The following is a 20140-nucleotide window of genomic DNA, read 5'->3' as shown; positions in this document are numbered from 1 at the left end:
CCCATCCCTATCTACCCTGTGCACAGAGCGGATAGCACTGATACTTGATTTGAAGACTCTTTCCCTCTCTGTTGGTATTTAGAGTAACTACTGCTCTGAGTATAGGTCAGGTTCATCATAAGGATGTGCCAAGACTAAATCTTAATGGGAGCAACTTCCTCCTATGAAGTGGCTGGTGGATTTGAACTGCTGACCTTGCGGTAAGCAGCCTAACACCTAACCCACTATTCCATAAAAAAAAGTACCACAATGGTCATAAGAACAAAATGCTGCACAGAGTTAGATGAGATGAAGTCAGGGGAGACTCCAGAGAGGAGACAAAGGGTCTCAGAAACCTTCTGAGGGCCAAGGGCCACACCTGAGAACCATGAGATTAAAGCACCCCTTGAAATTACCTATATGCAAAGCTTTACTAAATGGAGAATAGAAACAAAATTTCAAGAGGGATACTTATATTACTTTCGATAAATGGTTTTCAAGGACCATTATTTTGGAAGCATTGTATTATTTATAAAACTGTTCTTAAGTAAGTCTCCAATGAACCCTTAAAAGGTACCTCTTTATATTAGCTATTCCATGGCATTTTCATGACCAATACAGACATGGTGGTGGTCGGGGTTATGTGCCATGGAGTTGGTTCTGACTCATAGTGACCTTGCACAGGATTTCCGAGGCTGTAAATCTTTACGGAAGTAGAAAGCCTCATCTTTCTCCTGCAGAACAGCTGGTAGTTTCAGACTGCTGACCTTGAGGTTAGCAGCCCAACCTGTAACCATTACACTAATTGGTTAATTAATTAAATAATGAGTAGCTAAACCATGCATGGAGTCCTGGTGCAGCACTGTTAGATAAGCACTGGACTGAAAGATCATTTGAACTGCAAGATCGGGGGTTCAAATTCACCAGCTGCTTCTATGCAGAGCCACTATGAGTCGGAACTGACTTGAAGGCACTTAACAACAACAAAGCATGCGGCAGCACACAATTCAAGTAATATAAGAGTATAAAAGTTAGACTTCCTCCTACCTCTGTACCCCAGCCACTCTTTCCCAAAGGCAATCACTGGTTCTTCTTTTTGTATCTTTCCAAAGACACTTTATGCATATAAACATACCCAGGCCCTCCCCATCCCCCTTGTCAAAGACCACTAATGAGTCACAGCAGTGTATACACACACCCGAACTGGATTAACTGGTAAAGCTTACCTGAATGTGTCTTTATGTCTTATTCTACTGGAAAAATTCCTACAGATGAGATGGCTAAGACAAAGGTATGGCCCTAAATACATACTCTGCTTCAAATCCAATTTCTAAACAGGATGAGGCTGCCTAATGCATATAAACTAATGGCGAATCTTTTATATATGAGTCATTTATACCATAACTTGTTATTTTCCTTGTATTTTTTTAAAAGTCATAAATGTGAAACTGCTTTCACTACTAACTCCCATGTTTTTTCACTTGAGCAAAATGCCTCTATTCTGGACATCGTGGGGGCAGACCAGAGCCCTGAGAACTTGGGGCCTCATTTAAACTTTTATGATAACTCTTGTTCTTTGGGCCTTACCGTTTAGACCTCTGAATCATTTCCTTCTTTGCAATAGATCTGCTCTTCTGGACAGCCAGGGTGCCTGGGTAAGAAGAAGGAGCTTTTAGGTGGGTAATAACTAGTAACTGCGGCACAGTCAACTACTTTGTGCTTCTTCCAGCCACAGTCTGTTTAACTCCCACCCAACGACCTTTGCCTGCTGGATCTGGGTAAAAGAAAGTGCGGGGAGATGCTGGTGGATTATGAGTCAGCTGTGAGACTGTTAAGAGGGCTAATTATGAAAGTGGAATTCCAATGTGGGTATAAAACGAGCCATCACAGAAACAGGAAGCAGAGAATCTCATTCCCATCAAAGAAGAGGAGTCAGGAATGACGTGCGTCCTGTGGAACCTGAGATCTCTGTGTACTGACCCTCCTAAATCCAGGGACATAAAGCTGTGACACTGGAGGAGGGCCAGAGGAGCAGCAGTGGAACCAAGAGCCAGAGCACCAGACAGAGCAGTGGCTTCCCAGCCCACAGAGCAAGTAAAGCTGAACGACTTTGTGCAGGAGACTTGTTTGAAGAGTGGGTTACCTCCAGGCACTTAACTGGGAAGCTAGGATTGCTGACTCACAGAGCTAGTCAAATGCATTCAGGCTGAGGTTTACAGTGGAGTGGTGTTTCCTGTAAGCACGTATCAGCAGTCCTAAAAGAGCTTTGTATCATTGCATGGGCAGACAGAGACCTGCCTTGTGGGCCCAGCTGAAGCGAGGCTGTCCTGACTGTAGTAAACTGTGCCCTGAATAGTTTCCGCTCCTGTATTGGAACCTGTTAACTACTCTAATAAACCCTGTAACTGTATGGTGTCTGAGTTCTGTGTGGTCACTGCAGTGAACTATGGGAGGGATGACTGCTGTCATTTTTGTTGCAGTAATATAACAACGAAAGGCTCTGTGCTACAGAGAGAGAGATGCTAGAATGTGTGCTCGGTACTGGGTAGTGACAACAGCAGTGCCAGGGTCATATTATGACGACTGTAATAGCAGCCTCCTGCCTCTGAAGACACAACACTCTGTGGGAGAGACCAGACTAAACTGAAAACCCAACCAGTTTATAGGCAATGTTGCAATGTAAGCTTAGGTAGCACTTTGTAGCTTTCATATATTGGTATTTTATTGAGATCTTACACAGAGTGTAATTGCTAAGAGAACAGATTCCCAAGCCAGCCCCTCAGGGTTCGGATCCCAGATCTTTAACTTATTAGATATGCAATCTTGGGAGAGGTGCTTATTTCCCCTCCTCAGTTTTCTCATCTGTAAGGCAGGGGCATTCACAGCACTCCCTTGGAGAGGCGAACATGAGTTGAGAACAGTGTTTGGGTCCTTCTCCTATGCACGCGCAATTTTAGGATGCCCTAACAGGGTGTGCCCTGTTTGCAAAAGTGCTGAGAGTTGAGCTGGGCAGGCTCCACTAACTACCTCAGGTAATCTGTCCACTTCAAGTGATGACTTAGCTGTGCTCTGAAGCACGGCGGCAGGAGAGCGAGCAGGAGGGCGTACCTTGCCTAGGTAGAGGGCGTATGTGATCCCCGCAGCCCTGCCATTCTCGCCCAGGGTTGAACAGCGTATCCCGCTCACGCTGCAGCACGTTCTGCAGCTTCCGCTCCTGGACTATTAACTTCAGCCGCTTGATCCGCTCCCCGGAGCGAGAGATGAAGTCAGGCCTGTGAAAGTGAAGCGCTTCCTAAGGAGGAGAAAAAGCCACATCCTCACATTAATGCTCTTCAAGTACCCAGCTCCTGTGCCCAGCCAGTTGGAAAGCACGTTTCTAAATCTCTAGAGCTGAAGAATGCACTGACAACTAACTCTTTGTTAGCGAGAACTTCAGCAGAGAAATCAACACATGACTTCGGAATAAGTCAAGAACTAAGAGCATGGCAATTACAACTCTCCCAAATGCGACGGGATAGAGCTCAGTCCACTGTGCTGCTTTAAATTTCCTTCCAACAAAGAAAAACAAAACCCCAGCCCACTGCCATCAAGTTGATTCCAACTCATAGTGATCCTGTTCAGGGTTTTGGAGGCTGTCGAGCTTTATGGGCACAGAAAGCCTTATCTTTCTCCTGAGGAGTGGCTGGTAGGTTTGAATTGCTGACCTTGCAGTTAGCAGTCCAGTGCTTATCCAACAGTACCACCAGGCTCCTTTAAATATATTTTTCTTTTACCCTCAAAAGGTATGGAAATAGGGGACTTGATGACTTTTTAAGAAAAATTGTGTTTAAGGGCAAAGTTCAAACAGAAAAGTAGGTTCTCATTGAACAATTACTACACAAATGATTCAGTGATGTGGATTACACTTCTCACAATGTGTGTCATTGTTCCCATTCCTTCCTTTCAGGTTGTACTATCTCCTGTAGTTTCTCTGTCCCCTTACTTTTCCATCTTTGCTTTAGAGTAATTTTTGACCATTTGGAGTTGGTTCTGACTCATAATGACCCTGTAAATCTTTATGGGAGTAGAAAGCCTCACTTTTATCCCACAGAGCAACCGAGAGATTTGAACTGCTGACATTGGAGTTAGCAGCCCAATTAGTTATCCGACTATGCTATCAGGGCTCCTTTTGCTTTCATATGTTGTTGTTGTTAAGTGCTGTCTAGTTGGTTCTGACCCATAGCGACCCTGTATAGGATTTCCAAGGAGTAGCTGGTGAGCTTAAACCACTGATCTTGCAGTTCAAACAGCTTTGCAGTCTGGTGCATTAACCCACAGCACCACACCAGGACTCCTTGGTTTCATATAGATGCTGTTTTAAAGGAGCTCACTAGCTCAGTCGTTATTTTGTGAACCAATCTGTTATTTAGCTAAAAGATGACCTTAAGGGATATTTTCAGTTTAAGGTTTAAAGAGTATCTTAGGGTGATAGTCTCAGGGAACTCTCTAGTCTCAATCAGTTTAGGGAAGCTGGACTTTTTAAGAATTTTAGTTCTGTTCCACTCATTCTATCAGGATGCACTGTGGCCCTAATCAGAAAGGCTGGTAGTGGACGCCAGGCACCATCGAGGTTTCTGGTCCCATTTCAGATGAGGCTACAGTTTGTGTGAAACTAGTTCTATAGACTAGTTTCTTCTCAAAGTCAAGTAGAGACCAATAGTTGTATATTAGATAGCTACTCACAAGCTTTTAAGGCCCCAGAGACTATTCACCACCTTGGGATGTAGAACATATACTCCATGAGCTGTATTATGCCAATTAACTGAGTCAGTCTACGAAATTATGGTTCTAAGTCTTCAAACCCAGAAAACCAACCTTGCAAGTTGCTTGGTTATATCTAAGAAATATCTGTAACTATGCGGGACTTGGTGCTTTTTAAAATCCAGTGGTTACACAGGAATAGGAGCTATGTAATGGAGTAACACAAACATTACGGCCTCCAGAGCACTCCACACAATGGTATCTCTGGACTTGATGAGAAAGGTTACAACACCCTCCCCTCTGTGCCTTGGCCCTAATACTAGGGTAGGTAGAGCGGTTAATAGGAGTCCTGGTGTGGCGCTTCGGGATAATGCACTAGACCACAAGATCGGCTTGAATCGCTAGGTTGGTGGTTCATATTCACCAACCGCTCCTAGGAAACCCTATACAGGATGGCTATGAGTCAGAGTCAACTCAACGGCACATAGCAACAACAACAACAACAACAACAACAACAACAACAGTAAGGCAGTCTTGACTCATGGTGAGAAACTAACTTCTAATGTGGTAAAAACTGATGAACTGTTGAAGGAGGAGCTAGAAAACAAGAGTTTTAGAATGCCAAGTCAGATTCACTTCTTTACATCTTGCCTTTTCCTTCCCCTAGAAAGAAATGAAATGAAAGGAAAATGAAACGCAGTATATGGCTACACTGTCACTGTACCTGTAGGTTTGCTCTCACAAACGGCCTCAGTGGGTGTACACATTCACCTCTGCATGGGTTTCCTAGGCAGCCCTGACAGTCCATTTGCTGTCCTTGCCAGTTCTTTTCCCGAAGTGGCTCCCTCCAGGGTTTGGTGTTTGTTATTGGTTCAAACCAGGAGACACCAGGGCCATAAGAGTTAGGCAGATTTTCCTTCTTGGACCCAGACTTCAACTTTTCAACAGGAACAAACCATGAAACTCCTATAAGAAATATTTTAAAAATGAAAAAGGTGTTTCATTTTCATAGCACACAGAGCTCTCAACACAGACAAGTACATGAAAAAAGCCAGGATGCCCTTGAGTCTGGCTTAAGTGCAGGCACACTGGGTAGTTGTAGTGGTAGGGTCTACATAGCGGCATTTAGAAACAAAGACTCTTAGCATAGTAAGAGACATGAAAGACACTAGGTTTTCTTTGATAAAACCTAGAACTAGAAACTGACCTTCATAGAAATTTGGCTTGTTCTTCCTTAACTTTTTATCCAAGGGATAACTGGCAAGGAATCTTTTCTCTTCAACTTTTTCTTCGGACAGAGAAGAACTCATGTCACTCTCCTCTTCTAATCTAGCCTCACTAGAACTTGGAGTGGGGAAAGTCAATCCAACATCACGGGTGTGTTTTCTGGCACCGTTCACAATCTCCAAGTTACCTGAGGGGAAAGATCACACAAATGTCTCTAGAGGAGCAGCCTTACGACTTAGCTGGTAGGTTTATCATAGTCACTCAAACAGTTTTAGTGCTACAGAAACAAAGGCCACTGCCTCTGTGTTTGTGGGAGAAGAAGAGCGGGATGAGAAGGGAAGGAGCCAACAGGGAGTGTCTGCAGGCTGCACCTTACAATCACATGGAGAGACTTTGAAAAATAACTGATGTCCAGCCCCAACCTGAGTAGATTCTGTTTTAATTAGTTTGGGTGTGATTCAGACATATTTTCCCCATTATGAGTTAAATAGAGTCCTAGTGTGGCACTGAGGAATAAGTACTGGACCGCAAGCTCGGTGTGAATTGCAAGGTTGGAGGTTCAAATTCACCAGCCGCTCTTTGAAATCCCCATACAGGGTCACTATGAGTTGAAACCAACTTGAGGGCACTTAACAATATGAGTTAAGAGTAGTTGTCCTGAGATTTGGACACTATATCATATTAATCAATATAGGTACATCAATGGAACAACAAAAAATGTAAAGCAAAATAACAAATATTTTATATGTTGAACCAAAGAGGGAGAACTTCCTTAAGTGGTTTATTTGGCAAATAAAATGGTGTTTTCTATTGGTCAGTTGTTGTTAAGTGTCGTGGAGCCAGTTCTGACTCATAGTGATCCTGCACAGAGTTTTCGAGGCTGTCAGTAACAAAGGGCAATTTGGCAAATTGGCAGTTTTCTCTTCTAAGACCTAGGAGACTCATACAAAATAGAAATGAATGAATATGGAGGGTAAGTCTAGATGTTTTCTGCATAAATCCCCCAGGAGCGTTACCTGGCAGGGAGCACACCTGCAACAGAACAGCTCGTTTCAATTAAAAATCCCTAACATGTGAGAAAGTAAAGACCAGTGGAAATTAAAAACCACCCTTGCCATGCATCAGGTTAGGAGGAAGAGACAGGTAAAGCCAGCTACAAAGTTAAGAGAATACTTCTCCCACAGCAAGTGGCAACTGTCAAGTGTCACGACAAACCCCTTCTCAGAATGACAGTCTCCTGACTCACTGAGAAACACTGTTGTCAAAAATAGTTCACCATCAGAAACTCTATTTGGTATTCTTACTACCAGTACGAATGAAACACCACATTCTTTATTGAGGACCTAAGCCCACTTTACACTGGGAAACAGCCTCCATTTACAATTCCAGTTCAGAGTTCTGAGAAGGAGATTCTAGATGTAACATCCCAAACCTATATTAATGTTTCTGATTTTGCAAAACTGGATCGTGAGCTGAGTGATGTTGACCCCACTTTTTTCTCTGAGCCCATCAAAGCACACCTTCATTTACATTTCACCCAAACTCTACCCTTCTCCAAGATCCATACTGACTCCCTTTTCATCTTTGGCAAGACGACCACAGTTCTGCTAGCGTGTACTTTCTCTCACTGCAATGAATCAATAAATCTGACTTTGAGCACAGTAGTTAAAATGCTCAGTCATTGGCAGTTTGAACTTACCAGCCACTCTGTGAAGGAAATATGTGGCAGTCTGTTTCCATAAAAACTTACAGCCTTGGAAATCCTATGGGGCAGCAGTTCTAGGTGTCCTACAGGAATAGAATCAAACTGAGGGCAGTGGGTTTGGTTTTTGTTGGATTGCAAGTTTATCCCTGGTGGTTTTAGGCTGATAGGACTTGGTTCCACCTCTTATTAGTATTATGTATCCAGTTACCAAAGAGCTAGTATGTCCATGACTTCCAAAACTTGACTTATAAGAGAGGAACAGGTAGTTGGCAACCACACTCAAGGTACTCAGCAAAGGAAATGAACTGAGGAGGAAGCAGACCGTGAGGCAGCTTTCATTTCTAAGTCAGCTTGGAAATTAGAGGGACAGACTACCGTGGACTCACCAGACACAGGTATTTGAATTCACAAACCAAGTGAGAAAGACAGTAATTAATAATTATGGTTCTCTGGCAGCCACCTAGGCAAGGAGGCTGACAGAGGCAAAGAGAAGACTTCAGGGGGAAAATCCAAGTGAGTTTATTTATTTCTTTTTGTTTTATAAAAACCAAAAAGGAAAGAAAGGCAGAAAGTGAAAAGTCTCCTTTCCATTCACTCAGTTCACAATCCCATGAGTTTTTTCCTATATACTCAAGCAAGTCTCTTTTTTTTCTACTATTTAAAAAATATATGTAAGTAGCATACTGTACTGTTTTGTTCCTTTCTTGTTTTTTCTTTATTATATATATATCTTGGGGATCTTTCAGTATTAGTACAGGAAGAGCTGAAGAAAGTGCTCCACATACTTCACACTATGTAGGATTTCCTTCTATGGTTGACAATAATTTATTTAGCTAACAATACTACAACGGTCAACTCTGTACACTTGTCATTTGCACAGGCGTACATGTACATTTGTGGGCTAGATTCCATATACGGACAGTATATCTAGAAATTAAATATAAAAAGCAAAAACGCAGAGAAATTGCCAACTCAGGTTGTACCATTATGAGTGCATATGAATGGACGAGAGAACCCATGTCCCTTGCCCACACACTTGGATTTTTGCCAATCTGACAGGTGGAAAATGGCATTTGGGTATAGTTTTAATTTCTAGTTCCATTATTGTGAGTGAAAATGAGTGTCTTCTCATATGTTTAAGAACATATTTTTTATTTCAATGGGGAAGTTTAAATTCCAGTTACTTACCTGCTTGGATACCTTTGTTTAACATCTGTACATTCTGCTTGTTGCAAAGGATAGGGCTTGAGTTCCAAAAACTACTAGCAGAAGATGAAATAGAGTCAGAAGAAATCATATGGTCTCCCACCTGGAAAACAAAAGCCCAGTTACTTTTACCTGCAAACAGCAGCAGCCACTTATAGGTGTAGTGCTGTAAGATAAAGCACTGGACAGCAGTTCAAACCCACCAGCCACTTCTAGGAAACCCTATACTGGGTCGCTAGAGTCAGAATCGATTTGATGGCACTTAACAACAACATAGGGTAGAAGGGAGCATGGCAGCTCTGCAGGATAAATGGTGGACTGCAAACCACAAGGTTGGTGGTTCAAGCCCACCAGTTGTTCTGAGGGATAAACATGAGGCTTTCTGTTCCTGCAAAGACTGACAGCCTTGGAGTCATACACAGGGCCATTATGAGTCTGCACTGACTTGACAACACTTAACAACAACACAGTATAAGAAAACCTGCAGATCACCAAGAGTGTGCTTTACATCCAGTTCAAATGAAACTGTGAGGGAGGAAGCTTGTAGTGTGAGCACGCCACCCCATAGCTTGTGACAGGGAGGAGAGTGTGTTATCGTTGGATACAGGATGGAGCTCTTTCAGGAAGGTAAAACAAAAAAGTTGGGTAAGCTTCCAGGGCCCCCTGAAACAAACTCTGATGAGGGTGCTAGCCAACAATTAGCTTGGAGGGTCCTCAGAGTGAAACTCTTGCTGATGCCTGTATGTATACAGAGGGCAGAGGACAGCTAAAGATAACGGACGAGCTGAAGAAAGTGCTCCACATTTGCCATTTTGATTTATTGCAACTATTGTTCTCATCAGGACAGGAACCAACTGCCCAGGATCATATGGATGACCACACTAGTGACCACAGGGGTGTGATCTCTCCCACTAAGCTGGTTAACAGACATAGAGGAGAGTGATGCCCCCCTCCCCATACATACACACAGCCTGGTGATGTGCCCGCTCCTTCTCCCCATTCTACTCTGCTTCCCTGGAGCCAGGGGAACAAATGAAGAGTGCCCACCATCTCTCAGCTTGTGGTCTCACGGATCAGCAACACACTCCCGCCACCCCCATGTTTAGAGGTGTGTGCCCATACAAATCAGATGCCTAGCACTATCTTTGCATTCAGTAGTAAATGTGTATGTGAGTTGTGTACCACAAGTCTTCCTCCTCCACAGTCCACAGAGAATAAGCCCACAGACCAGGCACTGTTACCCCCACTGCCTCTGTACCACTATGTTTGCAGCATGGACCACTGTGTACTGGGCTCCCTGCCCCTGCCTTCTCCTCCCCACCCCCCGTTCACTTATTTCCCTCCTATTTTTCTCTTGCCTTGTTTTTCTTTTTTTTTTAAATCTAACCCAGTGATAGGCAGCAACAACATCCATACTACCAAGCCACACCAGCCTAGTCTTCATTTAACTGCTCTACATGAAGGAGCTCTCTTAGCGTAGTGGCTACGAATTGGGCTGCGAACCTTAAGGTCAGCGGTTCGAAACTACCAGCCGCTCCGCGGGAGAAAGATGAGGCTTTCTACTCCCGTAAAGATTTACACCCTCGGAAACCCTGTACAGGGTCGCTATGGGTCGGAACCGACTCGACGGAACACAACAACAACAACAACATGAATAGTGAATAGAAACCTGCACACACAGTAACATCTGGTAGCACATCCATTAGGTGACAGATGCCCAAGTTCTGCCAAACCAGTAAGCAAAGTAGCTCATCTGCCCCCACTGCCCACTTTTTAGTCTGGATTTAGCTAAACAAAGCAAAAGAGCTGCACCAAACACATCAATGTATAATCATCAAATAAATACCATAGCACCACGATGTCTTAAAGATAACATTCGGCTTTGGTTCACAAAAAGACAATGTGGCTCTAATGAGTGACCAAAACAGAGCCAGAAAACCTTCAAGAAGAAGAAATGGTCTTGAGAACTACCAGATACGGCATGCAAAAGAATTATAATTAGAACTCTTCAACAGACTGAGAAAGAAATCAAGGAACACACAGACAAAATCAAGGAAAGCACAGACAAAACTCTAGCAGAATTTAAGAAAACAATACAAGAAATGATAAAACAAATGGAAAATTATAAACCATTCAAAAGCCACTAAGAAATTCAGAAGATTAATACTAAAATTCCAGAAATAGACAACACACTGGAAAGGCAAAGTAGAACTGAACCAATGAAAAGTAGAATTAATGAAACTGAAGGCAAACCTTTCAATACTAATCTGTTAAGAAGAAAAATCAGAAGCCAAAAAAAACAAAACAAAACAAAACCCCAAAAACCCAGGGGAGCAAAATAGAGAAGAAAATCTAATATTTATGTGGGACACCCCAAAAAGAATAATTTAGTATAATAGGAATTTCAGAATAGAGAGAGACAACAAAAACAAAAACAAAACACACAGGAAATTGATGATCTATTGGAAGTAAACTTCCCTAATATCATGAAAGACTAGAAAATTTGTGTTCAGGAAGCTCCATGAACCCTAAATAGGACTGACACCAAAAGAAAATCACCAAAATATATCATAAGCAAAATTTCCAAAATTAAAGACAGGGAAAGAATCCTGAAAGCAGCTTAGGAAAAATGAAAAGCTACCTTCAAGGGAGAACCAATAAAACTAAGCTCTGATTTCTATGTAGAAACCATGCAGGCAAGAAGGCAATGAAATAAAATATGTAAAGCCCTGAAAGAAAAAGGTTGCCAAAGAATTATATATCCATCAATTTTCTCTCAAATAGAGTGGTGAAATTAAGACATTTCCCGGTAAGAAGGAATACGTGAATATTTTAAAAACCAGACTACCTTACAAGAAATGGTAAAGATGGAGAACCAACAATGGCAGACAACCACCGTAGGTGAGGAGGGACATCGCTCAGAAACCAACCTAGATATAACCACTCCTCCCCCAAAATCCACAGCCACGGGGTTGAGTCGGACTCCTAGTGACCCTAAGGTTTCTGAGGTTGTCAATCTTTATGGGAGCAGAAAGCCTCATCTCTTCCCATGCTGTGGTTAGTCTAGATATAGAATTATCAAAAATAAAATGAACCTGCAAGACTGAAAATAGGTAACCAGAGAAGCCAATTTGTAAACGACAACTGCAAAGCAAAAAGAAGGAATAAATGGTGTAGTTATTTGAAGTAGGAAGTTAAGACAACATAAGAAAAACAAGACATCATGACTAAGTGCTGATGCACTCACCATCACCTGAACTGCAGCATGGAGAGTTCAAAGGGGCACAACTTTTTAAGACATTAAAAAAACTCAAGAAAGGTGCTAAATTAGCAAAGGGGAGAGTGGAAACTATGACCTGTGAGAAATGGTTCAAATAGTGCAGACCTGAGAAAAAACCCTTCAGGGAAGGATCTATTTTTTGGGTCTCCAGAAAGCAGAAGTAGGACCAGGATTAGGAGTTCTAATGTAGTTAATTTGGATCTTTGTAAGTTAAAAACTTTGAATTGATGCTGCAGACAAATGGAGTGAGCTGCCCCATCAGAATTGTTATTGTTGTTGTTAAGTGCTGTTGGGTTGATTCCAACCCATGGTGACTTTGTGTACGGTTTCCGAGGATTAACTGGTGAGCTTGAACTGCCGACCTTGCAGTTCAAAGCAGAGGCTGGTGTGCCATGCTGTGCAGATACAACTGAGGTACTGATTGATGGGAGTAGGCATGACCAGAACATCTCCTAGGGTCCCTTCCACTCCTGAGAATCTGTGAACCTTCTGAATTTCCAAAATATACAGCCAGCTGTGATATGCTCCACTGTTTGTTGTTAAGTGCCATCAAGTTGGTTCCGGCCCATAGCGACCCTGGATAGTTTCCCAGGAGTGGCTTGTGAGCTTGAACTGCCGACCTTGTCGCATGGGGACTGGGTCACAGGCAGGAGGTTGAAGATGATTGTGGAACGGCTGCTATTGTGTACAGGGTTTCTATTTGTCATAAAATTAAATAGGAATAATAGTTGTACAACAAAACCCACTGAACAGTATAGTTTAAGTGGCTGAATTTTATGATATGTGAAATACTTCAATAAAACTTTACAAAATGTATCTACTCATGTATGCAAATGGAAATAAATGTGGCATGAAGCCTTATTTGGAGGAAAACAGCTTATCATGTTCTAGGGATCTGCATATCCTGTTTTAGTGACTACAGAGATACAAGAATGAGAGATAACCAACAGTGTCATTTTCATATAATAAAGAATAGACGACCCAGAGAATGTGCTTCCTAACAAGAACATGGGCTGGGTGCTGTAGGTGTGATGGAGCCCAAGACAATCAGACTAGAGGCAAGTATGATCTCTTAGCATCATGCAAACCTGTCATGTAATGCTGGCTTCAACAGACTCACGATAACCAGAATGCAAAGGACCGAACTTGTGCCTGACATTTTGTGTTGAAGACTCATCTTGGATTTGAACATTTTTCTTTACTGAATACAGAGGCTGTCAGTAAACCACAACAGTCCACTTGCCGTAGTCTCCTTTATCTTGGGCATCTCTTCCAATGACCTCATCCTCCTCTAGGTGCTTGGTGTGGACTTGCCCATTTAGTTCTCTGCACTGAGGTCTACACATAAAGACTGATGTGACTGTAAGCCAACTGACAGTGTTTAATTAAGCTCTCAGTGGCATATAGTCTCAGAAGGAGATAGATGCTGGCTGGCTGTTTCAGTTTTTAATTTCTACTATTATGATAGCTAACTCACATGTGGACTCATTTGACATTGGGAAAAGGAAATAAATCCCAGCACCTCAGAGATGTTTCAGGCTTCCTGTAGCACCTTTTGACAATATACAACCTAGGTGAGACTCATTTCTGTATTTATTGATTAAAGCTCCAAAATGGAAAGCTTTCCAAGTAGAATACTGAGCTTAGGGAACAGCAAACATAAGGGAAAAGGGCATGTTTTCTTACAGATTAATTTACAACTATGTAAACTTAGGACCAGAGATAAACACAGTAAAAAAAAGTTTGTTACCCTTAAGGGTTGTTTTTTTTTTAAAAAAAAACAAAACTCTTCACACGTGTCCAGATGAAACAGGCAACTGTAGTTTCAATAATATAAAGTTTACTAACCAATAAGGAGAGACACAATTACAAGGAAGCTGCCCCCACAAAGACTATTTTGACCTATGGAAGCAGGAATTCTGGTGTTACCTATTAGTCACCTTTTGAAAATTAGAACAGGTATCCATTTCTGCAAATATGGCACATTAAAATACACAAAAAATCCTCCACAAAAGATGAGAAATGTACTGTGCCTACATAATAGATCCTCAGAAAATTCCTTTGATATACGAATGAACAAAGATTACATATTATGAAATAATCCTAGATGAGGCCAAAATTTGAAGTGTGATCATGAAGGTAAACTGCTAAAACTCAACAGCAGAAGCACAAATCATGAGACTTGAGGACAAGAAATTCTACTGTTTTGATAGTAAAGTTTTCCAAGAAATGGCAGGGCTTGGGTTAGAAAGGAAGATAATATATGGGAAACCCCAGAAGGTAGAACCAGATGACATGGGTCTCAAAGAATTTTCTACCAGGTTTGAAAAACTATGGTGTGGATGTGACTCTTTTTTTCTATGGATTCGCAGAGATCTTTCTTCTTGGCTTTAGTACTTATGAGAATTATAATCACCTTTTAAAAGGTGATTCTAAAATCTTTATTCTACTAATGATATAATTATGAGGTTCAAATATACCTATGCTGGTTAGATATTATCACTTGGATATTCTGATCATGTTTAGGAAATAAAATTACTTTCTTCATGTTTCAGTCAGAATTGAGTTTCCTCCTCAGATCTCTCCATTTCAAAACTTAGTTCAGTTGCTTTAAAGGAACCAGATAACTACCAAGTCCTATTGATTAAAGTCTAACTAAATAAAACATGCAGTCCTGGTTGGCACTGTGGGATAAATCATAAGAATGCAAGGTGGGTTTGAACCACAAAGTTGGTGGTTCAAACTCAAAAGCCGCTCCTTGGAAATCCTATACAGGGTGGCTATGAGTGGAACTGACTCAATAGCATTTAAGGACAACAAACAAAACTTACAGGAGTATGGTAGCTCTGAAAGCCGGATAGGCACTGGACTGTGAACCACAAGGCTGGTGTGGCTTGAGCCCATCAGCTGCTCCTCGGGAGGAAAATGAGGCTTTCTGCTCCCACAAAGATTTACAGCCTTAAAAATCCTATATAGGATTGCTAAGAGCCGGAACCAAGGTGACAGGACTTAACAACAACAACAACAACAACAAAAACAAAACAAAACATAGATTTTGCTATTCGTTAATGATTACCACTTTCTTATTTAAAAAATCTGTTGATAATTAGCTATTTGGAAATAAAATTACATTTGATTATACTAAAAATTAAGGCTTTAAATACACTGCTTCTTCTCCCATTAATACTCAGAACATGGAATGTAAGAAGTAGGAATCTAGAAAAACTGGAAATTGTAAAAAATGAAACAGAATACATAAATACGGATATCCTTGGTGTTAGTGAGCTAAGATGGACTGGTATTGGCCATAGTGAATCTGATAATCATATGGTTTACTATGCTGGAAACAGCAAATTCAAAAGAAATGGAGACATTGTAAAAAAAAAAAAACACACGCCAAGATCTTGAAGTACAATGCTGTCTGTGATACAACTAATATCCATATACCTACAAGGAAAACCTGTTAATATCACTAGTATTCAAAAGTTTACATACCAGGCACTAATTAATACCTGTGATGATGAAATTGAAGAATTCTGTAAAATTCTTCAGTCTGAAGTTGATCAAAGATGCAATCAGGATGTATTGAAAATTACTGGTGATTGGAATGTGAAGGATGGAAACAAAGAGGAAGGATCAGTAGTTGGAAAATATGGCCTTGGTGATAGAAACGATGCTGGAGATCACATGATAGAATTTTGCAAGACCAATGACTTCTTCATTGCAAATATCTTTTTAAATCAACATAAAGGCAACACATGGACCTGGCCAGATAGAATACACAGGAATCCAACTGACTACATCTGTGGGGAGTTGTTGTTAAGTGGTGTTGAGCAGGTTAAGACTCATAGTGACCCTGTATAGGATTTCTGAGGAGCAGATGGTAGATTTGAACTGCTGACTTCGGGGTTAGCAGTCCAGTACTTATCCCACCACCAGGACTCCTGTGGGAAGAGATGTTGGGAAATCTCAACATCATCAGCCAAAACCAGGCCAGGGACAGACTGTGGAGCATACCATGAACTGCTCATATGCAAGTTCAGGCTGAAGCTGAAGAAAATTAAAACAAGTCCATGAGAGCTAAAATATGGCCTTGAACATACCCCACCTGAATTTAAAGAATATCTTGAGAAGCATTAGACATGATTAAAGACCAGAAGAGTTGTGGGATTACATCAAGAATATCATACAAGAAGAAAGCAAAAGGTTATTAAAAAGACAGGAAAGAAAGAAAAGATGAAAATGGATGTCAGGAGAGACTCTATAACTTGCTCTTCAGTAAAGAAATGCTAAAGAGAATGGAAGAAATGGTGAAGTAAAAGAAATGAACAGAAAATTTCAAAGCCAGCTCAAGAAGACAAAGTCAAGTATTATAATGAAATGTACAACAACCTGGAGTTAGAAAACTAAACAGGAAGAAAAAGTTCAGCATTTCTTAAATTGAAAGAACAGAAGAAAAAAATTAAAGTTTTAACTTGCAATATATTATAGGATTTTATGGGCAAAAATAAAGCTCTCTGGTTAGTGTAGTAGTTAAGAGTTGGGCTGCTAACCTCAAGGTCAGCAGTTTCAAACTACCAGTGATTCCACGGGAGAAAGATGAGGCTTTCTGCTCCTGTAAACATTTCCAGCCTCGGAAACCATATGCTGGGTCACCATGAGTCGGAACCAACTTCACGGCACATCACCACCACATGGGCAAAACATCAAGTGATGCAGAAAGCATCAAAAGAAGATGGAAAGAATATACAGAGCCACTGTATCCAAAGAAATGGTCGATGTTCAACCCTTTCAAGAGGTAGCATATTATGGTTCTGAAGGAAGAAATCCAAGCCACACCGAAGACATTGGCGAAACACAAGGCTCTAGGAATTGATGGGATAGAAATTGGTATCTTTCAACAAACTGATGAAGCATTGGAGGTGTGCACTCATCTATGCCAAAAAATTTGGAGATGGCTACCTGCCCAACTTATTGGAAGGTTTGTGACCATTTCAAAGAGAAGTGACCTAATGGAATGCAGAAACCATGAAACAATACCATTAACATCACATGCAACTAAAATTTTGCTGAAGAAATTTTAAAAATGGTTGTAATAGTACATCGACAGGGAACTGCTAGAAACTCAAGCCGGATTTAGAAGAGGACATGAAACAAGAGATATCAATATTGACGGTAGACAGATCTTGGCTGAAAGCAGAGAATACCAGAAAGATGTTTCTTGTGCTTTATTTACAATTCAAAGCCTTTCTGTGTGAATCATGACATGCTATGGATAACATTGCCAATGGGTATTCTAGAACATTTAATTGTGCTCATGAGGAACATGCACATCAATCAAGAAGCAGTCATTAGACAGGTGAGGTGTGCAACAGGGTTGTTATCATTCTACCATATTTATTCAATTTGTATGATGAGAAATGATCTGATAAAATGGATTATGAAGAACATGGTATCAGGATTGGAGGAAGATTCATCAACCACCTGTGATATGCAGATGATACAACCATGTTTGTCATCAGTGAAGAGGACTTAAAATACTGATGAAGATCAATGACTATAGCATTCAGTATGGATTATACTTCAATGTAAAGAAACCAAAAATCTTCACAACTAGACCAATAAAAAAAGACCATTAATGAATTGATGCATTTGAGTTTTGGTACTGGAGAATACTGAAAGTACCATGGACTGCCAGAAGAACAATTAAATTTGTGTTGGAAGAGGTATAGCCAGAATGCTCCTTACAGGGAAGCATCGTGAGATTTTGTCTCCTATATTTAGGACATATGACCACCCTTGGTAAAGGGGGGTTAGATGCTGCTGAGTCAGTTCCAACTTAGAGCACCCCGAAGTACAGAGGGTCAGTGAAAAAGAGGGAGACCCCAACGAGTTGGACTGCACAGTGGCAGCATGATGGGCTCAAGTGTAACGACAGCTGTGAGGACGGCGCTGGACTGCAGAGTGTGTTGTTCTGATATGCACAGGGTCCCTATGAGTCGGAACCGACTTAATAGCACCTAACAACTGTTGCCTCTGGGAGGATGGGGCATTAGAATAAAAATGTTAAAAAACCATGAACTAGGCATACATTAAGCTCAACCCTCAGCACTTGAAATGAAAATAAAGCCCTACTTTGGCCTAAAAATAGTACATTTATAAGACTCCAATCTTATTTCCTCATTGTACTTCTAAGGATTCATTATTACTAGAACTGAAGGTTCAATACTATCTTTAAAGGCAAAATTAGAAAACAATGAAAAGCTCGCAAATTGTCTTTCCCCATTCATAACAACCATTTTTAGGAGCCCTGGTGGCACAGCGGTTAAATGCTTGACTGCTAACTCAAAGGATGGTGTTTAGAGCCCACCGGCCACTCCATGGGAGAAATCTGTGTCAGTTTCTGTACATTTATATTGACTGTTGTTAAGTGCTGTCGAGTTGGTTCCAACTCATAACGACCCTGTGTAGGGGTTCCAAGGAGCAACTGGTGGGTTTGAACCACTGACCTAATGGCTCAAACCGACCTTGCAGTACAGTACATTATCCTGCAGCACCAGGACTCCAAGTTTATATTACAGCCTTGGAAACCCTATGAGGCAGTTCTACTCTGTCCTATTAGGTCGCTACGTGTAGGAATTCACTTGACAGCAACAGGTTTGGTTTTTTGGTTTAACTACAATTTTTAAAAAATGTATTCTCTTTTCATTAATGCCAAACAAAACACACCATTTATGGTTTCCTGTTAGCAAATACAGGCTTCTTGAAAAAAAAATCAAAAATCAAAGTACATACAAAAAATTAGAAAGGACAAATTCATAATCCCATAATTTTTGATTCTAGTCATATATACATATATATTTTGGATTATAATATATATACATATGTTTATATCTTAAGTCTTTTCTCTAAACATATAGTGAAATTTATTCTTTGGATTCCAAAATACAGCTCATGACAGCGATTTCTTTCCATATAATGGTGTGACTGAAAAGACTGATAGAAGATCAGTTTGTTTTACAAAGATGTAAGGAACATTGATAGACATTTTGGTTTCCATGGGAGAGAGATGAGGGTTTATAGTCTCAGAAACCATAGGGAGCATTCTATTCTGTCCTGTGGGTTACTGAATTGACTTGGTGGCAGTGAGTTTGCTGTTTAGTTTTATTCTTTATGGAAGTCTCTGAGTAGTAGCACGCTTGCAGTAATGAGAGGGAAAAAATACAGAGAAATCCTTCACCACCTTCAGCTTTTGTCTCCACAAGTGAAATGAATAAACTTGGCTTTTCTTTCTTTTTTTTTTTTTTACCGACAGCCATAAATTACCTCTCATGCTTGGTCAAACAGAATAAAAGAAATGATCGGGGAAGGGAGAGAAAAAAAGAGAATGCACAGAAATATGTACAAGATGGGGTTGGGGGAGAAGTCCTCAGAAGGATGAAGAGAGAGGCACAGCAGTGACAGTGTGAACAAGAGACAGTACAGGGTGGGGATGGGGAGAGCCCGTAAACGGCTGCAATGAACAGAGGCAGAGGTAGAACAGAGAAACACCGTGCAAAGTAGTGAGAGAGAAGTAAGAGTAGGAACTGAAGAGACAGAGGGAGAGACTACACAGAAAGGCACAAAGAATGAGTCAGAGGAAGAGGAGGTGTTATCAAAAGGAGGAGAGAAGAACAGGCAGGTAGTGGCAGGTACTCCTTTATATGAACTGCTAAACTCTCCAATGTAGAATGAGGGAAAAAGCATGAGTATACCTTAAGGAGACCTGAGTTAAAGAAAAGATAGGTCAGAAAAGAAGAAATCTACTTGGCCAGTAAATACATTAAAGAAAATAGAAACACTGTGGGTTTGACTGAAACAATGTGAATTAACACAGATACCGTATTGCTGGCTTATCAGACTAAGGAATGTAAGTATTCTACTGCTAGGTATAGACCAAGGTATCATTCTACAATATTGGTGATCAAATAACTGGTTAAACCTTCCAGAAGACAATTCAGCAG

The 20140-nt window shown here is 40.9% G+C and overlaps 1 protein-coding gene across 1 annotated transcript in view; it reads right to left on the bottom strand.

The window, feature by feature from the left end:
* ALMS1 (Alstrom syndrome 1) overlaps positions 1-20140 on the bottom strand; it is a 205660-nt gene that overhangs the window by 2223 nt on the left and 183297 nt on the right. Inside the window, exons 19-23 of the mRNA XM_006877698.1 lie at positions 8840-8960; positions 5927-6133; positions 5444-5685; positions 3088-3271; positions 1567-1630 (exon numbers count right to left, since the gene is read on the bottom strand). Coding sequence (XP_006877760.1) covers positions 1567-1630; positions 3088-3271; positions 5444-5685; positions 5927-6133; positions 8840-8960 — 818 coding nt within the window. The remainder of the gene's footprint in view (positions 1-1566; positions 1631-3087; positions 3272-5443; positions 5686-5926; positions 6134-8839; positions 8961-20140) is intronic.

This window comes from Chrysochloris asiatica, unplaced genomic scaffold, assembly GCF_000296735.1.
Source record: "Chrysochloris asiatica unplaced genomic scaffold, ChrAsi1.0 scaffold00557, whole genome shotgun sequence".
Lineage (NCBI taxonomy): Eukaryota > Metazoa > Chordata > Mammalia > Afrosoricida > Chrysochloridae > Chrysochloris > Chrysochloris asiatica.
This window is presented reverse-complemented; position numbering and strand designations above follow the sequence as displayed.